This window comes from Monodelphis domestica, chromosome 1, assembly GCF_027887165.1.
Source record: "Monodelphis domestica isolate mMonDom1 chromosome 1, mMonDom1.pri, whole genome shotgun sequence".
Taxonomy (NCBI): domain Eukaryota; kingdom Metazoa; phylum Chordata; class Mammalia; order Didelphimorphia; family Didelphidae; genus Monodelphis; species Monodelphis domestica.
This window is the reverse complement of record NC_077227.1, coordinates 757,015,086-757,037,124: the sequence shown is the minus strand read 5'-3', so window position 1 is coordinate 757,037,124 and position 22,039 is coordinate 757,015,086. Positions and strand designations below refer to the sequence as shown.

The 22,039-nt window shown below is 58.0% G+C and overlaps 1 protein-coding gene across 2 annotated transcripts in view; it reads left to right on the top strand.

Moving 5' to 3' along the window:
• WDR35 (WD repeat domain 35) overlaps positions 1–22,039 on the top strand; it is a 47,603-nt gene that overhangs the window by 7,919 nt on the left and 17,645 nt on the right. The window contains exons 3-16 of one of the 2 annotated variants that reach the window (XM_056814849.1): positions 2,413–2,484; positions 5,686–5,778; positions 7,070–7,198; positions 7,626–7,759; positions 7,848–8,013; positions 8,128–8,273; positions 12,310–12,435; positions 13,445–13,630; positions 13,916–13,976; positions 17,623–17,767; positions 17,985–18,054; positions 18,131–18,184; positions 18,419–18,528; positions 18,601–18,811. In XM_056814849.1, the coding sequence (XP_056670827.1) occupies positions 2,413–2,484; positions 5,686–5,778; positions 7,070–7,198; positions 7,626–7,759; positions 7,848–8,013; positions 8,128–8,273; positions 12,310–12,435; positions 13,445–13,630; positions 13,916–13,976; positions 17,623–17,767; positions 17,985–18,054; positions 18,131–18,184; positions 18,419–18,528; positions 18,601–18,811 (1,703 nt within the window). The remainder of the gene's footprint in view (positions 1–2,412; positions 2,485–5,685; positions 5,779–7,069; positions 7,199–7,625; positions 7,760–7,847; positions 8,014–8,127; positions 8,274–12,309; positions 12,436–13,444; positions 13,631–13,915; positions 13,977–17,622; positions 17,768–17,984; positions 18,055–18,130; positions 18,185–18,418; positions 18,529–18,600; positions 18,812–22,039) is intronic. The other variant, XM_056814851.1, reaches the window with a different exon arrangement.

The following is a 22,039-nucleotide window of genomic DNA, read 5'->3' as shown; positions in this document are numbered from 1 at the left end:
AGATTCAACCAGACAACCAACATGTCACATGGGGTCAATGGTACAGAGTCATTTACTTTCAAAGGAAAAAAAATGAGGGCTTTATTTGGGCTTGCTTTTTGTATTAACTCAGAGAATGTCAAAGTAGAACAGGATGCTAACCATCTAGTTCTGCCCATGTCTGGCTGTGGCTTTGTCCCTCTTCCCAGCCCCCATCCTTGTCTCCTGCTTCTTTGACCCACAGCCCTGGATTCAGCCTCTGTCCCAAGACCCCTAATGACGGAGCCTGCACTGTCCAAGGCAAGGCTCTCCGTGTGTGTGTGTGTGTGTGTGTGTGTGTATACATATATACATATATGTTTATTTTTAAATATTTTTCCATGGTTACGGATTGATTTTCTCTCCCTTCCCACTTCCCAGAGCTGACAAGCAATTCTACTGGGTTTTACATGTATTGTCACTTGATACTTATTTCCATATTATTCATTTTTGTAATAGACTAATCTTTGAAAACCAAAACCCCACATCCTATACCCAGATGAACAAGTGATCAATCATGTTTTCTTCTCTGTTTCTGCTCCCACAGTTCTTTCTCTGAATGTGGAGTGCTTTTTTTCCCTCAAGTCCCTTGAGATTGGCCTGGGTCATTGCATGGCTGCTAGTAGCAAAGTCAGTTACATTTGATTGTGCTACAATGTATCTGTCTCAGTGTACAATATTCTCCTGGTTCTGCTCCTTTCACTCTGCATCAGTTCCTGGAGGTCTTTCTAGTTCTTATAGAAATCAAGCAGTTCATCATTCCTTATAGCACAATAGTATTCCATCACCATAGGATACCACGATTTGTTTAGCCATTCCTCAATCAAAGAGCATCCCCTCATTTTCCAATTTTTTGCCACCACAAAAAGTGCAGCCATGAATATTTTTGTACAACCATTTTTTATTATCTCTTTGGGGTACAAACCTAGTGGTGGTATGGCTGGATCGAAGGGCAGCCAGTCTCTGCAGCCCCCTGCCTTTGGAAGACTTTGATGTGATTGAGCTGACATTTGCCCTTTGGTCCCTGGAGCCATCATTCCTGGTTCTACCCTCTGGGGGAAGGCAGGAAAGCCCAATCTTTCTAATTCACGCTGGCCTTAGGGATGCTTGGTGCCAGCCTGAGTGTCCCCTCCCAGACCCAGCTACCGAGGTTGGATGCATTGTCTCAAGGCAGTGAACAGTGAGCTTCTTGGTCTTGGCTGGGCTGTCCTCAGAGCACAGACACGTGGTTTCTTGCTAGATCTGCACTTCAGGAATTTCCTCCTGGGGAACGTGGTCCATCGAGGCCACAGGTCTGCGCCCAGGGAAGCGAGGCACCCCAGAGATGGTAGCGTGAGCTCTGATAACCTCGGAAAGGCACGTGCTGCAGACGAACACAAGCATCATGTGAAAGTGTCCTTATCCAGGCTTACTTATGCTTGTCGAGCTTTGAGAGTTTTGAATAATCGGTTTCGTGTTTTAATTCCATTTTCTTGATGACCCTTTTCCAGGCTGGTGGGGCAGTAGAGAAGATGCTCCTGGTGGCCCCCTTTGGTCACTTGATCCACCTCTTTTAGCCTTTTTGAGTCTTGTTAATCCGATAGCATAAAAACCCGTTCTTGGATATTCTGAGACGAGGCTCCTCAGTGCATCTCCAGACACTGGGCAGCAGCCGATGAACGTTTTCACAAAATTACAAACTGACTCAAGCTCCATGTAGCACAAGAGAAATTATGTTGGATTCTGAGAAGAAACATTTCAGTGTTTTAAGGTGGAAACAATTCACCTTTCAAATGTTATTTTGTATAAGTCTGTCACATTTCTGTTCTTCAGGTTATTAAAGCTTACCATTGCCCTGAGACTTTTGGGACACGCCATAAGTAACAGTCTCTGAGTGTGTATCTCTGGGTGTTGATCTAGAAAGTAGACAAGATGGTAGCCATCACAGTCTCCGTTGCTTGGCCCTGAAGGCCATGTAGAACCAGGCTTCCCCATCTCTGGGTCCCCAGGACTCCCCTCCAGTGCTCTGCATTCCAGCCTTGCTTGGGGTGCTCACCCATATGGCGGGGCTATCTCCAGGCCTTTCACGCTCTCCCTCCACACCTTCCTTTCTTAGACTCTGTAGGGCCCTTTAAGGTATAGAGAGCCTTGGTGGTACCTCACTGGGCACAGATCTGTCCCCCCTCCTCAGAGAATGGAAGTTCTCGGAGGACCTGGACTTTTATTTTTAGCCCGGTGTCTGGCACGTAGTAGGTGCTTGGAAAGTCTTGGTCTTGGGAATGGAAAGTGCTACATGGTGGCTTTTTCAGGAAAAGAAGAAACATTTAAAGCCGTTTCCTCTTCCTCTGAAATGTCTCTTGTGGCACGTCTGATGGATTTGATATAATTCCTCGAATGTCTGTTCGTTTTCCTTAGATGATGCCAAACTTAGGGGCCTGGCAGCGCCCAGCAATCTTTCCATGAACCAGACTCTGGAAGGCCACAGTGGTGAGTCACACTCGGCATGTCGCTCTGGGGGCGTTTGAGCCACAGGAACACGGCCGCTTGGCGGCAGAAGGACGCTCCTGTGAGCTGTGGTACTATTCGGGAGGGGAGGGGATAGCGGCCATGCTGTTGGTTTGGTCAAGCTATAGGATTGCTGGGATGGGAGAATCAGGTAAAGGGAATAAAAGGGAACATGACGTATCCCAATTGGTAGCAAAGCAGAAATCAGAGAATGTTCACCAAGCAGTCCTGAATACAGGGTTCTCCAGTGGAGGGAGAAGTCATTCAGCTCCACCAAGAGAGCCCTAGAGCTCCCCCGAGGGGATGTTCTCCAGTGCCTCTTGTGCCATAAGCTGGGGACGGCCGTGATGGAGATGGCCGGCTCTCTCATCCTTCCCAAGGAGTCTGCAGTGGGACTGGCCTCCTCCCTCTTTTCTCTCTAAGCTGGAAGCCAGAAGTGCCTGGAGAGCCCAAAGCAACTAAGAGAGAACTTGTAGAAGACTCGGGGGGCCCCGTGAGAACTTGTAGAAGACTTGGGGGGCCCTGTGAGAACTTGCAGAAGAAGACTTGGGGGGCCCCGTGAGAACGTGCAGAAGAAGACTTGGGGGGCCCCGTGAGAACTTGCAGAAGAAGACTCGGGGGGGCCCTGTGAGAACTTGCAGAAGAAGACTTGGGGGGCCCTGTGAGAACTTGCAGAAGAAGACTTGGGGGGCCCCGTGAGAACTTGCAGAAGAAGACTCGGGGGCCCTGTGAGAACTTGCAGAAGAAGACTTGGGGGGCCCCGTGAGAACTTGCAGAAGAAGACTCGGGGGCCCCGTGAGAACTTGCAGAAGAAGACTCGGGGGCCCCGTGAGAACTTGCAGAAGAAGACTCGGGGCCCCTGTGAGAACTTGCAGAAGAAGACTGGGGGCCCCTGTGAGAACTTGCAGAAGAAGACTCGGGGGCCCCCGTGAGAACTTGCAGAAGAAGACTGGGGGCCCCTGTGAGAACTTGCAGAAGAAGACTGGGGGCCCCTGTGAGAACTTGCAGAAGACTTGGGGGGCCCTGTGAGAACTTGCAGAAGAAGACTGGGGGGCCCTGTGAGAACTTGCAGAAGAAGACTAGGGGGGCCCTGTGAGAACTTGCAGAAGACGGACGACAGGATGTGTCTCCTCTTTCATACTTTGCTTCCCAGCTGTGCCTGGCTGGGCTCTCACGGCCGCCAACGAGGGAAGAGCATCTCCGGGCTTCGGGGATTCAGAGATTGGTGGTGTTGTCGTTGGCACACCCCAGCCGCGAGCACCATCTCCAGCAATTGAAGTGGTTCTTCGTCTCTTTAAGGAATACTTTGCATTTGGTTCTACTCCAGGCTTTTGTGGGCTTTGGGAAACAGCCCCAGTAGCTGATTTGCTCAGTAGTTATTCTGAAAAGGATCCCCCTTTGCGCCATTGCCTCTTGGGCTTTGTTATTGTCGTGGAGAAACGCTCTTAGTTTTTGAGGTTTATTTTGTAACCTTCACTTAGCCCTTTAATTTCTGTTTCTTGCCTCATTGCTATCCCTGGCTTTTCTAGAACTATACAAAAATCCAGGGACGGAGCAGCTTTTCCACTGACAAACTAACTTTGTTAAAAGTGCCTCAGGAAAGCTTCAGGGGTTAACTTAGTGGCCCCAGACCTATACGGGCAAACTCAGCCTGGCCTCTAAAGGCTGCCAGAAGGACCTGAGGCAGCTCTCGGGCTGGGACGAGATAAAGGGCCCGCTGGCCATATGGATGAGGAACTCTATCCGAGGGAGGAGGAAAGTGAGACTGAAGTTCACCACCCTGTTCCCCCTACAAAGAGGACAGCTCAGATAGACTCTACCCTCAGATACCTGAACTCTCGTAGAATACCCGTGTAGTACAGGCCCTGGGCTCCCCGTCCCCTCAGAGCGCTGGTGCTTCTCCTCTCCGGGTTCTAGGGGCAGCCCTGAGGGTTTGGTGGGACCCCAGCAGGGTCTTCTCCATCCTAGCAGTTCGGGTCAACCCCATATCTAACCCGATGGCTGTCTCCTAGCTTTTACAGCGAGACGTTGTCTGTGAAGGTCCGGCAAGGACCCAGGCCAGGAGCGCCCCCCCAATCCTGGCAGAGGGGCCCAGAACCTCCCTGTCGCATTTCCTTGCTTGCAGGACATGCCTTGGCTTGGGGAGGTGGGGTGGGGGTGGGGGTGGGGGTGGCTCCTTCCGGGCTTGCCTCGTGTAGCTGCAGCCCCCCACGGGGTGACTTGTTTGCTCTTTCTCTGACGCAGGCCTGGGCCACCCTTGTGGCCAGAGGTCTGCTCCCCCCTTCAGGGGCTCCTGCAGACACGAGGGAGGTTCTCCTGGGTCTGCTCTCAGCTTTCCTCCTAGCTCCTTTGGGTCTCCCTGTTTGCCTGGTTAGAGCAAAGGCTCTGGAGAGGGAAGGCCTTTTTGGGGCCTCTTAAGAGTGTGCCCGACCCTTCGATCGCCGGGTGGTCCTCCTAGTGCTGCTTTCGGTCCAGGCCAGGACAGGGAGGGATGCGCTTGGCGGAGGGTTTGCTGCCGCCCTCGAGGATGTCCCGTGGAGTCCATGGCCGAGGGATGGGCACTCCCGGGGCTCTGGCTGGGGACGGTGTCGTGCCAATCGCTCGAGTTCCAGAAACTCCGGGCCTTTCTCATTCCCAAGAGAACAAAACAAGGCTGCAGCGATGGAGAGGGCCGTGTCGTGGCCAGGGCTCAGAGGGGTCAGGGCGCTGCGCTCGGATCCACGACGAGGAAGAGGAAAGGCCAGATTGCTTCAGTCAGATTTCTGAGCAGACCCGCGGTGTCCCCCCAGCCAGGCCAGCCGGCCGTGAAGCCCGCCACACCCCGCCTTGGCGAGAGACGCATGGCAGGCTGATTGGCCGCACCATTAACGAGGAGGCGCACAGACTGCTGAGGGGAGCGTCACATTGGCCATGGGGCTGGGCCAAAGATGGACGGGGATCCCAGGCAGACGTCGGGGACCAGGGAAGCCCGTCAGCATTCCCGAAGAGCCTCTCTCTGCCCTCTGGCGGGCGGCAGCTCCTGTTCCAGGGAGATCCGGAGGGGCCGCGGGCCGGGCGGGGGGACCCTGGGAAGCTGCAGCACAGAGAGCAGAGTGACTGGGGGGCTGGGTTCGGGGGGGGGAGATTTCTCCAGGAGGGCCGAGACTGGGGGGGCTCCGTGTCATCTGTGACCGTCTTTCCTAGGGTCTGTGCAGGTGGTCACGTGGAACGAGCAGTACCAGAAGCTAACAACCAGCGACCAGAACGGGCTCATCATCGTGTGGATGCTCTACAAAGGTACCGTAGCGGGGCTCTGCCGAGCTCGCCCAGCCCCCGCTCGCCGTCCTCCCCCTCGCCACCCTCTGGTCAGGAGCCGGACGCGTCCTAGAGCAGGACAGGAGTGAGAGATCCAGGAGGGGGGAGCAGGAGGGACGGGTGACCTGGGGGAGACAGGCACACGCCGGGGGGAGGGGTGGCCTGGGGCGCAGCCTTCTTCCTTGTGGGGGGAGAGGCGGGAAGGCCAGGACTCAAGTCATCCTCGCGATGTGCTTTGGGAGGCAGATTTTGTTCAGAATCTGTGTGTAAAGTCACCCGCGGGTGCCTGTGAATTCAGGGAAAACCAGGACCGCCCGTCCAGGCTTTCGGTCGACTGCAACTCCAGGCAGCACCTTGTTGGGGCCTAGAGAAGGCGAGGTGGGCGGCTCGTGCTGGGCCTCCTTCCTCGGAGCTATTGGAGGACCCCAGGTGGGGGCTGGACCTGGGCGAGTGGAGGAGGCGGCGTGCCAGAAACCGGCTCAGAACACCTGCTGACAGTCGGGCTGTCTGGGGGGCGGGTGGCCGGACCCTGCGCTCGGGGCTGCCCAGCGGCATCGCGCGGGTCTGCGCCTCCGTGGCTTCTCTTGAACCACTAAGAAATGCCACTGGTCAGGGCTCTGCCAGAGCCACCCTGTTTGTGTTTAATGAAAAACCAAGTGATTTGGGAGTTTTCATGTTCATCTTTGAAGTGACTCATCCCAGAAGGGCGCGTTCAGTGCTCTCTTGGCTGGGCTGTTTGATGGCTTGGAAAGTTGTGAGGACTAGGAAATGCCCCATGGAGAGTTGAGATGCTTCGGGGTGCCTGGGGGGCTCCCGGCAGAGCTGTGGCTCTTTGGGGTGCTCTCAGCAGAGCTGTGGCTCTTCAGGGTGCTCGGGGTGCTCTCGGCAGAGCTGTGGCTCTTTGGGGTGCTCAGGGTGCTCTCAGCAGAGCTGTGGCTCTTTGGGGTGCTTGGGGTGCTCTCAGCAGAGCTGTGGCTCTTTGGGGTGCTCTCAGCAGAGCTGTGGCTCTTCAGGGTGCTCGGGGTGCTCTCGGCAGAGCTGTGGCTCTTCGGGGTGCTCAGGGTGCTCTCAGCAGAGCTGTGGCTCTTTGGGGTGCTTGGGGTGCTCTCAGCAGAGCTGTGGCTCTTTGGGGTGCTTGGGGGGGCTCCCGGCAGAGCTGTGGCTCTTCGGGGTGCTCTCAGCAGAGCTGTGGCTCTTTGGGGTGCTCTCGGCAGAGCTGGGGAGCTCGGGGGGCTCCCGGCACCTCACTGCTTACTTCCGTCTGGGACTCCAGGCTCTTGGTACGAGGAGATGATCAACAACAGAAATAAGTCTGTGGTTCGGAGTATGAGCTGGAACGCCGACGGACAGAAGATCTGCATCGTTTACGAAGATGGGGCGGTTATCGTGGGCTCCGTGGACGGTAAGGAAGGGCCGTCCTGGCCCCCTTCCCAGGGCCCCGAGCTCCCAGGGGTTCCGCAGTTGGCCTTTGGCACAGGGGCGGCCGTCTGGGGGCGGACTCGAACCTCGGTCCTCCGGCCTTTTCCTCAGCCCCCGAGAAGCGCTTTGACTTTTCCTGGGCCCTCACGGACTCTGCTGGGAGAGGGCCGGAGGTCGGGCGCTCCTGGCACGGCTGTCCGTGCCGCCGCCGCCGCGAAGCACGTTTGCCGTCTCCGAAGCTCGGGCCTCCTCCCGGGGCCCCTCGTCTTCCCTGAAAGGTCCGAGTCTCTGCGGGGCGCAGTCTCGGCGAGCTGCCCGGGTCACCCCGACCTCCGGCCCCCAGAGCCCCCCTCAGCGGGGAGCCGCGCCTCGGAGCGCCGCCGCCCCAGCTTGCCGGGCTCTCGTTCCAGGGAACCGCATTTGGGGCAAAGACCTGAAGGGCATCCAGCTGTGCCACGTCGCCTGGTCCTCGGACAGCAAAACGCTGCTGTTTGGCATGGCCAACGGGGAGATCCACATCTACGACAATCAGGGGAATTTCATCGTACGTCGGCGCGTCCCGGGGTGCGGGGGAGGAAAAGGGGGGCTTTCACGGAATGGGCGGCGGGCCTGAGTCCGGCGGCCCTTTTCAGATGAAGATGAAGCTCAACTGTCTGGTGAACGTCACCGGCGCCATCAGCATCGCCGGCATCCACTGGTACCACGGGACCGAGGGCTACGTGGAGCCCGACTGCCCGTGCCTGGCCATCTGCTTCGACAACGGGAGGTGCCAGATCATGAGGCAGGAGAGCGACCAAAGTGAGGCGGGGGGCGGCCGGGGGGGGGGGGGAGGGAGGCGAGCTCGCAGCCGGGGGGAGGGGGGAGGCGCGCGGCCCCGCCATTCCCTGAGGGGGGCTCGTGCTTCCTGGCCAGACCCGGTGCTGATCGACACCGGCATGAACGTCGTCAGCATCCAGTGGAACCACATCGGCAGCGTCTTGGCCGTGGCCGGCTCCCAGAAGGCCGCCTCTCAGGACAAGGACATCAACATGGTGCAGTTCTACACGCCGTTTGGCGAGGTAACTCGGCCTCGCTGCCTCCTCTTTCCCAAAGGGCTCAAAGGTCTCCTGGGGGAGGGGGAGACAGGCTGGCCCGAAGGGGGCACCTCTGGTGTGGGGGGTGCGGGCTCCGCCCACCGGGCCCTCGCTCTGCTGCCGGCCCTGGGCATCCCGGCAGGCTCCCCCAGGCCGTCCCCCTCTTTGTACTGACCTCAATGACGGGGGGGGGGCGGAGAGGAGCCCTGGGGATCCCGGCAGGCTCCCCCAGGCCGTCCCCCTCTTTGTACTGACCTCAATGGGGGGGGCGGAGAGGAGCCCTGGGGATCCCGGCAGGCTCCCCCAGGCTGTCCCCCTCTTTGTACTGACCTCAATGACGGGGGGGGGGCAGAGAGGAGCCCTGGGGATCCCGGCAGGCTCCCCCAGGCTGTCCCCCTCTTTGTACTGACCTCAATGGGGGGGCAGAGAGGAGCCCTGGGGATCCCGGCAGGCTCCCCCAGGCCGTCCCCCTCTTTGTACTGACCTCAATGGGGGGGCAGAGAGGAGCCCTGGGGATCCCGGCAGGCTCCCCCAGGCCATCCCCCTCTTTGCACTGACCTCAATGACCGGAGAGCATTCCCGAAGGCACGTTCATTGGACTTGAAAGTGGGATTGACATCAGGAAAAGCTGCTCCGGCGGCCTCTGAAGCGCTCGGACGCCCTCACGTCTTTCTCGGGTCTCTTCTGAAAAGCCGCCTTTGCCCTGCCTGCCCGAGGGGCAGCGAAGCTGGAGGACGGCCTGGGTTCAAGGGTGGCTCCTGACACGTGGCCTGCCCAAAGGCCACACGAAACAGAGAGGAACAAAGCTCTGCGAAAGGGGGACCCATGAAAATCGGCTGGTGACTCGTGGGCCGGCCCTGGGGGTCATTTCGTGCCGCCGCCTCTGGGCAGCTGGTGCCGGACAGAAGAAAGTCTTGGGCTCGTGGCATGTGTGGCTGGGCCTGGAATTGGCACTGAGTCCCCGAGTCCAGCTCCTCCTCTGGACATTCTGAACGAACAGACCCTCCGCTAAAGGAGCATCGCTAGACAGGAAGCAGGGCGCAGCCGTCCTCGTCGGTGCCGTCCTCTTCAGTGTTCCGACTTTTTCAGTCAGCCGAAGCTCTTCCCCAGCTGAGATCAAAGGGGTCCGCCTTGGCCGTGTCCAGACTGCTCTCTGCCAGGAGGGGGCAGCACGTTTTCCCTGGCTTTCGAGGCTGCTCCCCTTGCTGGGTCGCCATAGCCGGCTTCCCGGTTCTCTATCCGTCCCCGCAGGGCTCCCCTCTCACGGCAGTAGGACCCCATTGTGTTTCTAGGCCGTTGTCGAGGGAGGGGCATCCATTTGCCACTTTCTTTGCCACCATGGAAGGAGCCAGAAATACTTTTAGACCTCCTTAGAGCTGGAGTTTTGCCAGGCCTGATCTCTCCCTTCACTTCACCCCCCATTCCCTTCTCCACTTTCCCTCTTCAGTGGAGGTGTGTGTGTGTCTTCTAACTTCCTTTAAGCAGCTCAGAGGAGAGTGAGGCGGAAGTGTTAGCTGCTGTCCCTTCCCCCACAATGTACTCCATTTCCCCCTTAAGATCATCAAGACACAACCGGGCTGCTGTCGTACCTGGTCTGATTAGGACTCCCGTGAGTGAGTCTCCCTTTTATAAAAGGCTTCTCTGTTTGAACGTAAGCTTTCTCTGCAGCTTTGGGCTTTTCCTCAGGAGCACGTGGAAGTCCTGCCTCATTAAAGATCCCTTTTCCCTTACACTGGGTGACGTGTCCTTGGCTGGGGAAGCTCTGTGTTTGAGTTGATGCTCCTGGGGGTTTTCACGCTGTGCTTTCTTTGAGGAGGTGACCGGTGGATTCCATCCTTGTCTGGGCAGCCTTTTATTCTTTTTTAGACAGGCTGTCCAGCTCTTCTTTTACTCTTGGGCCCGGGATTCTTAACTGCTTTACTCCGCGATCCGTTTCCAGATCTGTGCTTTTTGTTCTATCTTCTTTGTTTGTCCCGTTTTTTGGACTTTGTTTTCATATCTGTCATTGCCCCTTGGAGCCGTTGACTTCTCTCTGGCTTGGGGTCATTTTCAGGGAGTTTGCTGCTTGGGCAGCTTTTGTGCCTCTTGTGCCAAGCGCTAATTAATTCCCTTTCCCATTTTTTCCTTAGTAACGCTCGTTTTTCCACGGCTTACATCATTTCATTTCATTTATGAAAACATTTTAAACTCTTCAAAACCCCCAAACTTCTTTCATCTCTTTAAATAATTCCAGTGGACTTTGGGTCCACTCTGGTTTTCCTTGGAGGCTTTGCTTATAGATGTCTTGGAGTCGCCCTCTTCTGAGCTTGTCTTCAGTTTCCCTGCCACTGTGATGGCTCTTGTTTGTCCATTCGTCCTTTCGGCGTGCTTCCTGACTAGACTTGACACTGGGGCTGAGCTCTGGAGCACTCCTGGAGATCTGGGCTGGTCTGGTGACTGCTTTCTTGGGGACATGAGGGCTGGGTTGTTTTAGGACCCCAGAGGCAGCTTTTTAGTGCTCCCCGAGGGGTGTGATTCTGGGCAGAGTCCTATTGCTGCTCCCTGGTTTGAACTCTGCGAGTTCCTGACCTGGGTTGGAGTTGAGCAAGAGGAGATGCTGCTGGACTGTGCCCTGACCCACCAGCTGAGAAATGCTCACTGTGGAACTCCAGAGCTGCCTTGCTTGTCTGTGTTCTACTGTTCTCACCTGGAGTGGAAAAAAACCAACCAACAACCAAAACAGTGCGGCATGTGCAGAGTGAAGCAAACAGCTGCTTCTGTGGCTCTGTGCACACAGGGGTGTGTCCTTCTCTCCCCTGGGCCTTTGTCAGCAGGCAGGTTGGAGGACCAAGGTGGACCACGGCTCAGAGCCTTTGAGTCTTTCAAAGAAGGGTCTCGGGAGAGCTTTGTTCCTCTATCACTTGTTCTCCTGGGTCTCTCCCACTCATGCTGCCTCGGTTCATACAGGTCTTCCAAGTGTCTTAGAAACTGTGCCCTTTGCCACTGGGCAGGGCACAGAAATGCTTTATGGCATTCATATGCCATTCCCCAACTGATGGGCACCCCTGAAAATTTCCCAGTCTTTGCTTCTACAAAAGGAGTTGCTGCTCTGCATGTTTTTGTGCAGATACTCTTTTCCCATCTCTTTGATCCCTTTGGGGGTACAGGGATGGTTATATTACTTACTGGGCCCTTTGGGGCTGAGTTCCAAATGGCTTTCCATAACAGCTGGCCCACTTCATAGCTCAATGAATGCTGAATTTGTTTACCTGTTTTTTCACTGGCTCACATTTACTCCATATTGACAGGAGAGTTTTAAAGAAAAATCTCAGACCCCCGCTGTAAAATCAGTTAGGACAAAGTATACATACATACATATATATGTATATATTTATTTTCAAAAATATTTTTCCATGTTTCCATGATTCATTTTCTCTTCCTTTTCCCTTCCCCCTCCCAAAGACAACAAGAAATTCCCCTGGGGTGTACAAATGTTGTCATTTTTCTATAGTATTCATTACTGCTATAGAGTGATCTTTTAAAGCTGAGCCCTAAATCATATACCCTTATATACAAGTGATAAGTCATATGTTTTTCTTCTTCGTATCTGCTTCCACAGTTCTTCCTCTGGATGTGGATACATTCTTTCTCATAAGTCCCTCAGGATTGTTCTGGGTCATTGCATTGTTGTTAGTAGAAAAGTCAGTTACATTTGATTGTGCTACAATGTATCCATCTCTGTGTACAATGTTCTCCTGGTTCTGCTCCTCTCACTCTGCATCAGTTCATGGAGGTTCTCCCAGTTCTCATGGGATTCCTCCAGTTCTTTATTCCTTTCAGCACAATCTTATTCCATCACCAGCAGATATCATGATTTGTTCAGCCATTCCCCAACCGAGGGACCCCACCACAGTTTCATTTTTCTTGCCCTCACAGTTATAAATATTTAACAAAATATATTTTTAACTTTGCTCTCTATAAAACTGTATTCATTTGTATTTGGGTTGATTGGTACATGTTGGTCTAAAATGTTGTTTTTTAGCATTTGCGAACACTGAAGGTTCCTGGAAAGCAGATGTCTGCCCTGTCTTGGGAAGGAGGGGGATTAAAGATTGGCCTTGCTGTTGATTCATTTATCTATTTTGCAAATATCAGACCTGATTATAAGGTGAGTATGAAGAATGGGTATCATGAGAATTTTATGAATCGATATTTTGGCGCAGCTCAGAGTATTTTTAATACTTTCAGGGTCTTTGGGGTTCCTCAGGCGAGTATTCCCTTTGCCAGCACCTACTGAAACCTTGCGCCCCCCCCCCCCCCAGGAGAGAACTTCATTGACTTCCTCAGTTAGCAGCCAGCTATTTGGTGGCGAGCTTTTCTGAGCTGATCCAGACTCCTGCTCTTAGGACAGATGGGCAGCTTTATTGGGAGCACAGCCTTGGAGCTTGTCCTGGGCAGACTGACTGGAGCTTTGGCCAGCCTAGCCTTGGAAGCCTTCCCAGGCTCATCTCTGTTTCCCAGAGACGCTTGGGGAGGTTCGGCCGAGGAACACCTGTAGAATTGATTGTGATGGAGAGCCCTTCCTCAGAAAGGTCCCAGGCTAGAGCTGACAGTTTACCCATCGGCTGAGCTGTCCCTTTGTAACGTACCCAAGCAGGAAGGGATGGCGTCTGCAGTTTTTGCTTTGGGATCCTTCCATTTTGCTGGAGCATTTTCGCTGTGCCTCCTCCTGGTCCCACGGCGGCAGCCTGGTGGCTCCTGGGGGTCAGCGCCTGGAGCGTCTTCTTCATCTTCCTCCTCAGCCCTTGGTGCTGGGGGCGCCTTCCATGTAGGTGCAGGTGCCACTGAAGTAGCCGCTGCCCCTCACTTTTCTGACCTTTGGGGTGAGCTTGGCTAGTGAAACTTCTCTGTGGTGAATAAAGGACTAGGACGCTTCAAAGAACGTTTCTATTCCGCTGGCGTGTCTGGCTTCCCACTTCTGGGTTTCCTCTGATTGTTTGCCGATGAACTCCTTTCTGCTCTGGGCTTTTTGGGGGGAGCAGATGTGCTGGACGGGGCCGGGCTCCTGTCTGCTTGCCCCCCCCTCCCCCCAAAAGAGCCGTCGGGCGCTCTTTCCCGGAGCCGGGACCCAGCCCACTCGGGGCTCCTCATTCTCGCTTGGTTCTCCATCTTTGCAGTGGGGTTACTGCTCCAACACAGTTGTTTATGCGTACACCAGGCCTGACCGGCCCGAGTACTGTGTGGTCTTCTGGGACACCAAGAACAACGAGAAGTACGTGAAGTACGTGAAGAGCCTGATTTCCATCACCACCTGTGGTGACTTCTGCATTTTGGCCACCAAGGCTGACGAGAACCATCCCCAGGCGAGTGTGTCCCCGGCAGTGTCCCTTCTGGGGCCGCCTCTCCTCCTGGCGCCTCGGGGGGTCCTTGCCTGGTCCGGCTCCTTCTGCAGCTGCTGCAGTCTCCAGACGGGCTGGGACGTCCGGCCAGGAAGGGGCGCCCGGGCACGTTTGGGCCCTCTGAAAGGCGGGCGCTGCCTGGCTGTCCGCTCCCTCCCTCGCTGGGCACTTGGGCCTTTCAGGGTGTGAGCACGGGCCTGCGGGCTCGGAACCAGCCGCCCAGGCTGAGCCTGTTCTCTTTCCTCACAGTTCGTGCTGGTTCTCTGTAACTCCATCGGGACGCCCCTGGACCCCAAATACATCGACATCGGTAAGTGGACGCCAGAGCCCCGCCGGGGTCTCTCCGGGCGCTCCTGGGTCTTGGGCTGCGGCGTCTCCTCCCCATCAAAGGAGAGGCCGCACCCCGAAAGCTGCAGACGCCGGCGGGGCCCCCCCAGCCTCGCGCGCCGCCTTGGTGGGAATCGTAGGCCAGTCCCGCCCGGATGCTGCTGCCGGTGCTCTCTGGGCTCTGCCCGGGGCTGGACGCCGCAGGCCTTTTGGGAGGGAGTCCGAGGGCAGGAGTGGGGAGCTGTGCGGGCCTCCCCCAGAGGGGCCTCTGCCCGCATCCCCCCGAAGAGGGCCCGGGCCGGGCGGGCGGGTGGGCGGCCGTTCAGAGTGCCAGGCTTGGGGCGATGCTCTCACCACAGCTCTCGCGCACTGCCCCACATCGTGCCTCCGACTTGTCTTCACGTGTGGACGGAGCTCGAACACGTCAGATTAACTTTAAAAGTAGAAAACGGGGGCCAAATGCAAGCCACGGTGCGGGGCCCTTTGTACCCCGAGTTCCCTCACAGGCTAGGGGAGACGCTTGGCTTTCAGAGGGGGCTGCTCGGTCCCCGGGGTGGGGGGCATCGAGGAATGGTTTGGAAGGGTGTCGGGCAGCCCATCTGGACAGAAGAGGCAGGGCAAAGCCAACAGCCCCTGCGGAAGTCTGGATCACCACTTACTGTCCTGGACGCCTGGGCTCTGAGTGCAAATCCAGATGCAGACATTGACCGGGCTGTGAGACCCTGGGCCAGTCACTTCCTCTCTGCCTCCTCGGGTCAGAGCATCCTCTCCCAGGGTTATTGTGAGGAAAAATGAGATCATGTTTGCACAGCGCTCAGCTCCACGCCTGCCACCCAGTCGGGGCTTAACCCGCTTCCCCTCTCCTGTATCAGCTGCTTCCCTCCGGGGTTGTGATGCCTCTGGTGGACCAGCATCCTGTGCCTCATGCAGAGGAAACAACCCCAGAAACTGCCTGTGCTCCCAGCATTCCCTGCGTTTCCTTTCCTTCATTACCAATGTGCCGGGGGCCCTCTGGGGTCCGGCTTTGTCCTTGAGGCCCCGGACGCAGAAAGCCGGTTTTTGGGGTTCTTGCGCCTCCCCGCATGGCCAGACCGGCCGCATTCCCAGGTCTCAGGCACGTTTTTTACAGCGTCCCTGGCTGAAACCTTAACAAACAGGCCTTTCATGGCCCCCAGGAAGAGAGCCAAAGGCACGACGGATTCGTTCTGCCGCAGACGATCCTGTAAAATTCCTTTTACGTCTCTTTGCCAAATTCCAAAAGTGCTGGAGGTGAAAAAGACAAACCTCCCTGCCTTTGGCCGACCCAATTCTGGGTGTGTGTGCTTATGTGTGTATGAGTGTGTATGTGTGTGAGTATGTAAGAGTGTCTGAGTGTGTATGTGTATGTGTGTGCGTGTGAGAGTGTGTGAGTCTGAGTGTGTATGAGAGAGGGTGTCTGTGAGTGTCTGAGTGCATTGTGTGTGTTTGTGAGTGTGTATGAGAGTGTGTCTGTGTGTGAGTGTGAGAGTGTGTCTGGGTGTGAGGGTATATGTGTGAATGTGTATGTGAGTGAGTGTGAGAGTGTGCGTGTTTCTGTGTGTGTGTCTGAGTGTGTATGAAAGAGTCTGTGAGTGTCTGAGAGTGTGTGCGTTTGTGTGTTTGTGAGTGTGTATGAGAGTCTGTGTGTGTCTCTGGGTGTGAGGGTGTATGTGTGAGTGTGTGTGTGAGTGTGTGTATGAGAGTGTTTGTGTGAGTGTCTGAGTGTGCATGTGTGTGTGTTTGTGAGTGTGTATGAGAGTGTGTGCATGTGTGTGAGTGTGTATGAGAGTGTGTCTGTGTGTGTCTCTGGGTGTGAGGGTATATGTGTGAGTGTGTTTCTGTGTGTGTGAGTCTGAGTGTGTATGGGAGATAGTGTGTGTGTCTGGGTGTGAGGGTGCACGTGTGAGTGTCTGTGAGTGTGTCTGGGTGTGAGTGTGTGGCAGTCCTGAGTCTACAAAAGGGGACGCCGAGGTGGTTGGGGTGAAGGTCCTGCCGGGGTGCCAGTGTCTCCGGCCCAGGGCCATACTTGGGCTTCCTGGCCCGACCCCCACCTCACTCAGAGGCATTTAGGAGTCTGACTTCAGGCTTGCTCTCATTTGGCCGCTGAAATGCTGACTCGGGTCACAGAGACGGCCTTTGCGGCCTCCCCCTGCCCCTGTGGCTGCTTTTCTCCGGCTTCCTTTCACTCCTGAATCGCGGCGCGGCTCCCCTTTACATTTTCCCAGCAGACGCGTCTTGGACATTTTTCCTCTTTAAAGTATGTTCTTCTCCCACACTCTGAAGGCTTCCCTATGGAGCAGGGTGCGAGGAGCCCCCAAAGGCTTCCCTATGGAGCGGGGTGCGAGGAGCCCCCAAAGGCTTCCCTATGGAGCAGGGTGTGAGGAGCCCCCAAAGGCTTCCCTATGGAGCAGGGTGTGAGGAGCCCCCAAAGGCTTCCCTATGGAGCGGGGTGCGAGGAGCCCCCAAAGGCTTCCCTATGGAGCAGGGTGTGAGGAGCCCCCAAAGGCTTCCCTATGGAGCAGGGTGTGAGGAGCCCCCAAAGGCTTCCCTATGGAGCAGGGTGTGAGGAGCCCCCAAAGGCTTCCCTATGGAGCAGGGTGTGAGGAGCCCCCAAAGGCTTCCCTGTGCAGCGGGGTGCGAGGAGCCCCCAAAGGCTTCCCTGTGGAGTGGGGTACGAGGAGCCCCTGAAGGTGATGAGAGTCATGTCAAGGTGCCCCGTCTTGAGCCGCCCTCCCTGGAGCTTCCTGCAGCCAGGATGGGCCGTGCTTGGAGTGGCCGATAGAGACCTTCTTCCAGACCGACGGACGGAGCTGGGCTTCTCTGACAGGACGCGGTCAATCAGGTTCCAGGGCGAGAAGAGTGATAATGGCGGGGCCAGGGGGGTCAAGTGGCAGGGTCTGAGGCTGGATTGGAACCCAGGACCTCCCGTCTCTGGGCCTGGCTCTGTCCGCGGGGCCACCCAGCTGCCCCCTTATAAACAGCTTTTGCAAGAAAAATTGCAGAGGGCTCCCAACCGCAAGGATGAAAGCTCCAAGTCACGGCTAATGAGCAACGAGTAAGAGGAATGCCCGCCGAAGCGAGCTGGGCCCCCGCCTCGCACCCTACCAGGCGGCAGGGACAAAGGCCGGCCTTGGGCGCGCCTCTACATTGTTGGTGGAGCTGTGAAGTGGTGCGACCCCTTTGGAAAGCAATTGGGAATGACACAAGGTGGTGCTTCCTGCCTGGGCTCAGACCCCGAGGGCGCCCCCGCTCACAAGGCTCCGGATACCCCAAAGAGTCATCACAGCCCTTTGGGGGAGCCCAAAGGAGACGGCCGTGGCCCGGAGAAGGACTGACCGCACCGGGGCCCACGGCGGAGTGTCTGTGCCCGCGGGGAGGGCGCCAGCCGGCCTGGAGGGAGAGGAGGGGCCCTTGGGCTGGGCGGCGCGCCGAGGGGACCGGCCGGGCCCCAGGGGAGCGCTGCGGCTTTGTGGCTCCTCTTGGGCTGGGCGCTGGCGCCCCGGAAGGGGAAGGGGAGCCGCCGTCCTGGCGGAGGGGCTCCAGCGCCTTCCCCTGCTGGGCAGGGGGCTTGGGGAGCTGCGGCCGCCCCTGAGCCTCCCTTCCCGCCGCAGTGCCCCTGTTCGTGGCGATGACCAAGACGCACGTGATCGCAGCCTCCAAGGAGGCCTTCTACACGTGGCAGTACCGCGTGGCCAAGAAGCTGACGGCTCTGGAGATCAACCAGGTGGCCAGGTCCCGGAAGGAAGGCCGCGAGAGGTGGGGCTGCCCTTCCCTGAGCTGCGGGGGTCCGGGGGCGCCCCGGCCGCTCCCATCATTCCTCGGGGGGATCCCTGGGGCCCGGAGCCAGGCGTCGCCCTCCCCCCGGCCGGCCCCTCCTCAAGTCCGCTTCCTTGGAGGCCCCCGCAGCGCCCCCTCCTCCAGGAAGCCTTCCCCCCGGCCCCCGGCCGGCCCCTGACAGCTCGCTTCCCCTCAGGATTTATCACGTGGACGACACGCCTTCCGGAGCCGTGGACGGGGTGCTGGACTACAGCAAGGCCGTCCAGGTAGGTGACTTGTCGCCGGGGCCGGGGGCTGCGCGCCTCCTCGGGGCCGGCCGCTGACCGTCTTTGTGGCTTCCAGGCCACCGGGGACCCCATCTGCGCCATCACGGCCTCCGACAAGACGCTGATCGTGGTAAGCGCCGCCCGCCGCCTGGCCTCAGTTTCCCCCTCTGTCGGGGACGACGGACGGACGAGCAGCGAGCCTCCGCCCCGCCGGCCTCCCGCAGACGAGCCTCCGTCGGGGAGGTCCCGGGACGCGGTAGACGGCCGCCCGGCCGCTTCTGCTGCTGCCCCGCCCCCCCCCCAGGCAGGCCCCCCCCCGGAAAGGCCCCGAAGCCCCGGAAGCTGACGTGTGTCTGCCTTTCAGGGCCGCGAGTCGGGCGCCATCCAGCGGTACAGCCTGCCCAACGTGGGCCTCATCCAGAAGTACGGCCTGCAGTGCCGGGCCTACCAGCTCTCCCTGAACTGCAACTCCAGGTAGGTGCGGCCAGGGCGGGGCACGGGGGGCAGGCCCCCCCTCGGAGCCTCGCCACCGTGCCCCTCCCCCAGCCGCCTGGCCATCATCGACATCTCGGGCGTCCTCACTTTCTTTGACCTGGACGCGCGCGTGACCGACAGCAGCGGGCAGCAGACCATCGGCGAGCTGCTGAAGCTGGAGCGCAAGGACGTCTGGGACATGAAGTGGGCCAGGGACAACCCGGACCTGTTCGCCATGATGGAGAAGACCAGGATGTACGTCTTCAGGAACCTGGATCCCGAGGTGAGGACGGGCGCCCCGGGGGGAGCTTCCCGGCAAAGACTGCCGCGCCCCCCCGCCCCCGGGTCACCCTGCCCCGGGCTTGCAGCCCCCCCCCCCGCCCCCGGGTGCCCCCCCTGCCCCGGGCTCGCAGCCCCCCCCCCCGCCCCCAGGTGCCCCCCCTGCCCCCGGGTCTCCCCTGCCCCCGGGTCTCCCCTGCCCCGGGCTCGCAGCCCCCCCTGCCCCCGGGTCTCCCCTGCCCCCGGGTCTCCCCTGCCCCCCGGGTCTCCCCTGCCCCGGGCTCGCAGCCCCCCCGCCCCCGGGTGCCCCCCCTGCCCTGGGCTCCCAGCCCCCCTGCCCCTGGGTGCCCCCCCTGCCCCGGGCTCGCAGCCCCCCCGCCCCCGGGTCTCCCCTGCCCCCGGGTCTCCCCTGCCCCCCGGGTCTCCCCTGCCCCGGGCTCGCAGCCCCCCCGCCCCCGGGTGCCCCCCCTGCCCTGGGCTCCCAGCCCCCCTGCCCCCGGGTCTCCCCTGCCCCCAGGTCTCCCCTGCCCCGGGCTCACAGGCCCCCCTGCCCCGGGCTCACAGCCCCCCCGCCCCCGGGTGCCCCCCCTGCCCTGGGCTCCCAGCCCCCCCGCCCCCGGGTGTCCCCCCTGTCCTGGGCTCGCAGCAGCGCCAGCTCAGGGCAGACGTGAGGAAGAACCTCCTTCCCGAGGAGGGCCGCCTTGGGACAGCGGCAGAGGGCGCGGATGACCACTGTGGGCAGTCGTGCGGGCGGGCCTGGGGGGGGCTGCGTCTGGGGTGTGAGCGGGGGCTTGTGGAGCTCCTGGGGACGCCTGCAGGGAGGACGAGGCCCCTCGGCTGGTTTCTGCCCTCGGAGCGCCTTTTCCTGCCCAGGCCTGGCTTGGGGTCGCCCCGGCGCCTCCTCCACTAATGACGCAGGAAGTCCCGTGTGCCGGGCAAGAGGGGCTGCTGAAGGCTCCCCGCCTGGAGGGCGTCCTCAGGGGCCTGCCGGGGCCCTGAGGGTCCAGGAGCTTCCCCGGCACGCCTTGGCCTCTTCCACACTCTTCGTTTTCTCCTCCTCCAGTCGGCTGCCGACCCTTTTCCCAGGCAGTGGCTCGTGTCTTCCCCCGCAGACCTGCTCGGAGCCTGGTCCGCGGCCTCCCTCTTGTCCTTTCCTGCCAGGCTAAGCTGGCCTCGAATCTTTGCTCTGCTCACGCCGATCGGCTGACCTCAGCTGAGCCGGGATCCCCGAGGATGGCCATTCAACTCGGGCTTCTAGACTTGCACCTCCTGGGTCCTTTCCTGTAGGCTGCGCTCTGTCTGGGCCTAGCCGGCTGCACAGACTGTGTGTGTGTGTGTGTGTGTGTGTGTGTGTGTGTGTGTGTGTGTGTGTGTGTGTGTGTGTGTCTCTCTCTCTCTCTCCTTCCCTCTCTGTCTCTCTCTGTCTCTGTCTCTGTCTCTCCCTCTCTCCGTCTCTCTCTTTCTCTCTCTCTCTGTCTCTCTGTCTCTGTCTCTCTCCTTCCGCCCCCTCTCTCTGTCTCTCTCTGTCTCTGTCTCTCCCTCTCTCCGTCTCTCCATCTCTCTGTCTCTCTCTTTCTCTGTCTCTCTCTCTCTCTGTGTGTGTCTCTCTCTGTCTCTCTCTCTCTCTCTGTCTCTGTCTCTTTCTCTGTCTCTGTCTCTCCCTCTCTCCGTCTCTCCATCTCTCTGTCTCTCTCTTTCTCTGTCTCTCTCTCTCTCTCTCTCTCTCTCTCTCTCTCTCTCTCTCTTTCTCTGTCTCTCTCTCTGTCTCTCTGTCTCTCTCTCTCTCACACACACACACACACACACACAGTTGGTGCCAAGGGAAAAAGGCTCTCCTGGTAGAGAATCGTTTCTCAGGAAGCTTGAATGGAAAGGGCTGCTTTGGCGGATGGCGTTTCTGTCCCGCTGCTGGCCCCTGAGAGTTTGGGGGAGGCGGGTTCCTCGAGCAGGACCCCTGTGTGGACTCCTCGGAAACCCTCCTGTTCCATTGGCACAGCCCAGGGGGTGAGCTGGCACTGGGCAGGGGATGCCTGCATCTCTTGGCATCCGTTCTTCTCCGTCCTTGTTGACCTTTTAAGGACAGCTTCAAAGAGGCTCACGCTGTGCCCCTCTTGACCAGGAGATGCAGCGTTTTTCTGGGCTCCTTTAGCGGTTAACCACCAATTCCAGAGCCTCCCCTTTCCTTGATCTGCTCTAAGCCTTCCCCAGGAATGACTAGGGGGTTGGGCTGCTCTGCCCTCAGCTCTTCTCCACCCACAAGGGAAATGACCAGGGCAGGAGGGGGATGTGAAGATGTCCTGAACCCTCTGGCTGCCTGCTGAAATCTCTCCTCATGACTCTTCGGCCCAGCCTGTTCCCTTCTCCAGGGCCCCTTCCAGGCACTGACTCACGGGGCTGCTCTCGGGTCTGACTTGGCTTACTTCTCCTTGTAAAGATAATCTCCCGAGTCCAGGGCAGAGCGGATGTTCACGGAGCTCAGTCTGCCGTGCCAGGACACTCTGATGTGGTCAGTGACCTCGTCCGAGATCGTCCTGGAATTTGGGCTCCTTCGGGTGACTTGGTGGGTTCTCTCAAGGGGCCCCCCAAACTTTGTTCTTCACATTATCGAAAGGCCTTAAACTAGCCACGCCGTTCACTCCCGCTCAGTGCATTCCTGTTTCTCTTCCTTCCTGTGGACCTGGCCATGTTTCAGATTGTTGTCTCCTGCTTATATGGTTCCTTTGCCATCCCCAAACCCCAAATAAAAAGGGGATGTTTCAGGATGGAGCCGTGTTCTTCCTTATAGTCCAGCATCTCGAAGGCCCCAGGAGAGCTTGTCTTTACCTCTTTTTGGTTCATTTTCCTTTTCTTTGAGGGAGATTCATTCCTCTTCACAGATTTCTGTCCTAATGCTTCCTTTCAGGAGAAATAAAGGGATTTGGCACTATTTTCTCAAATAATTTAACCACTTGAATAATTTTTTAAAATTTAGAAAAAAATTTAGACCCAGCAAAAGCAAGACATTCCTCTTCTCATTGCTAGTAACTCTCCAGAAGCCTATCAGAGAGCCCCCTGAGCCCTCCACATGCATTCTCATAGAATCAGACCCTCTTGGGACACTTAGTTTTAGTTGGGGTTTACAGTCTTATTTATTTTTATTTTTTCAACATTATTTTTTAATTTGGTCCATTTCAAACATTATTCCTTGGTTACAAAAATTGTTTTCTATTTCTCCCCCCTCCCCCCACCCTTC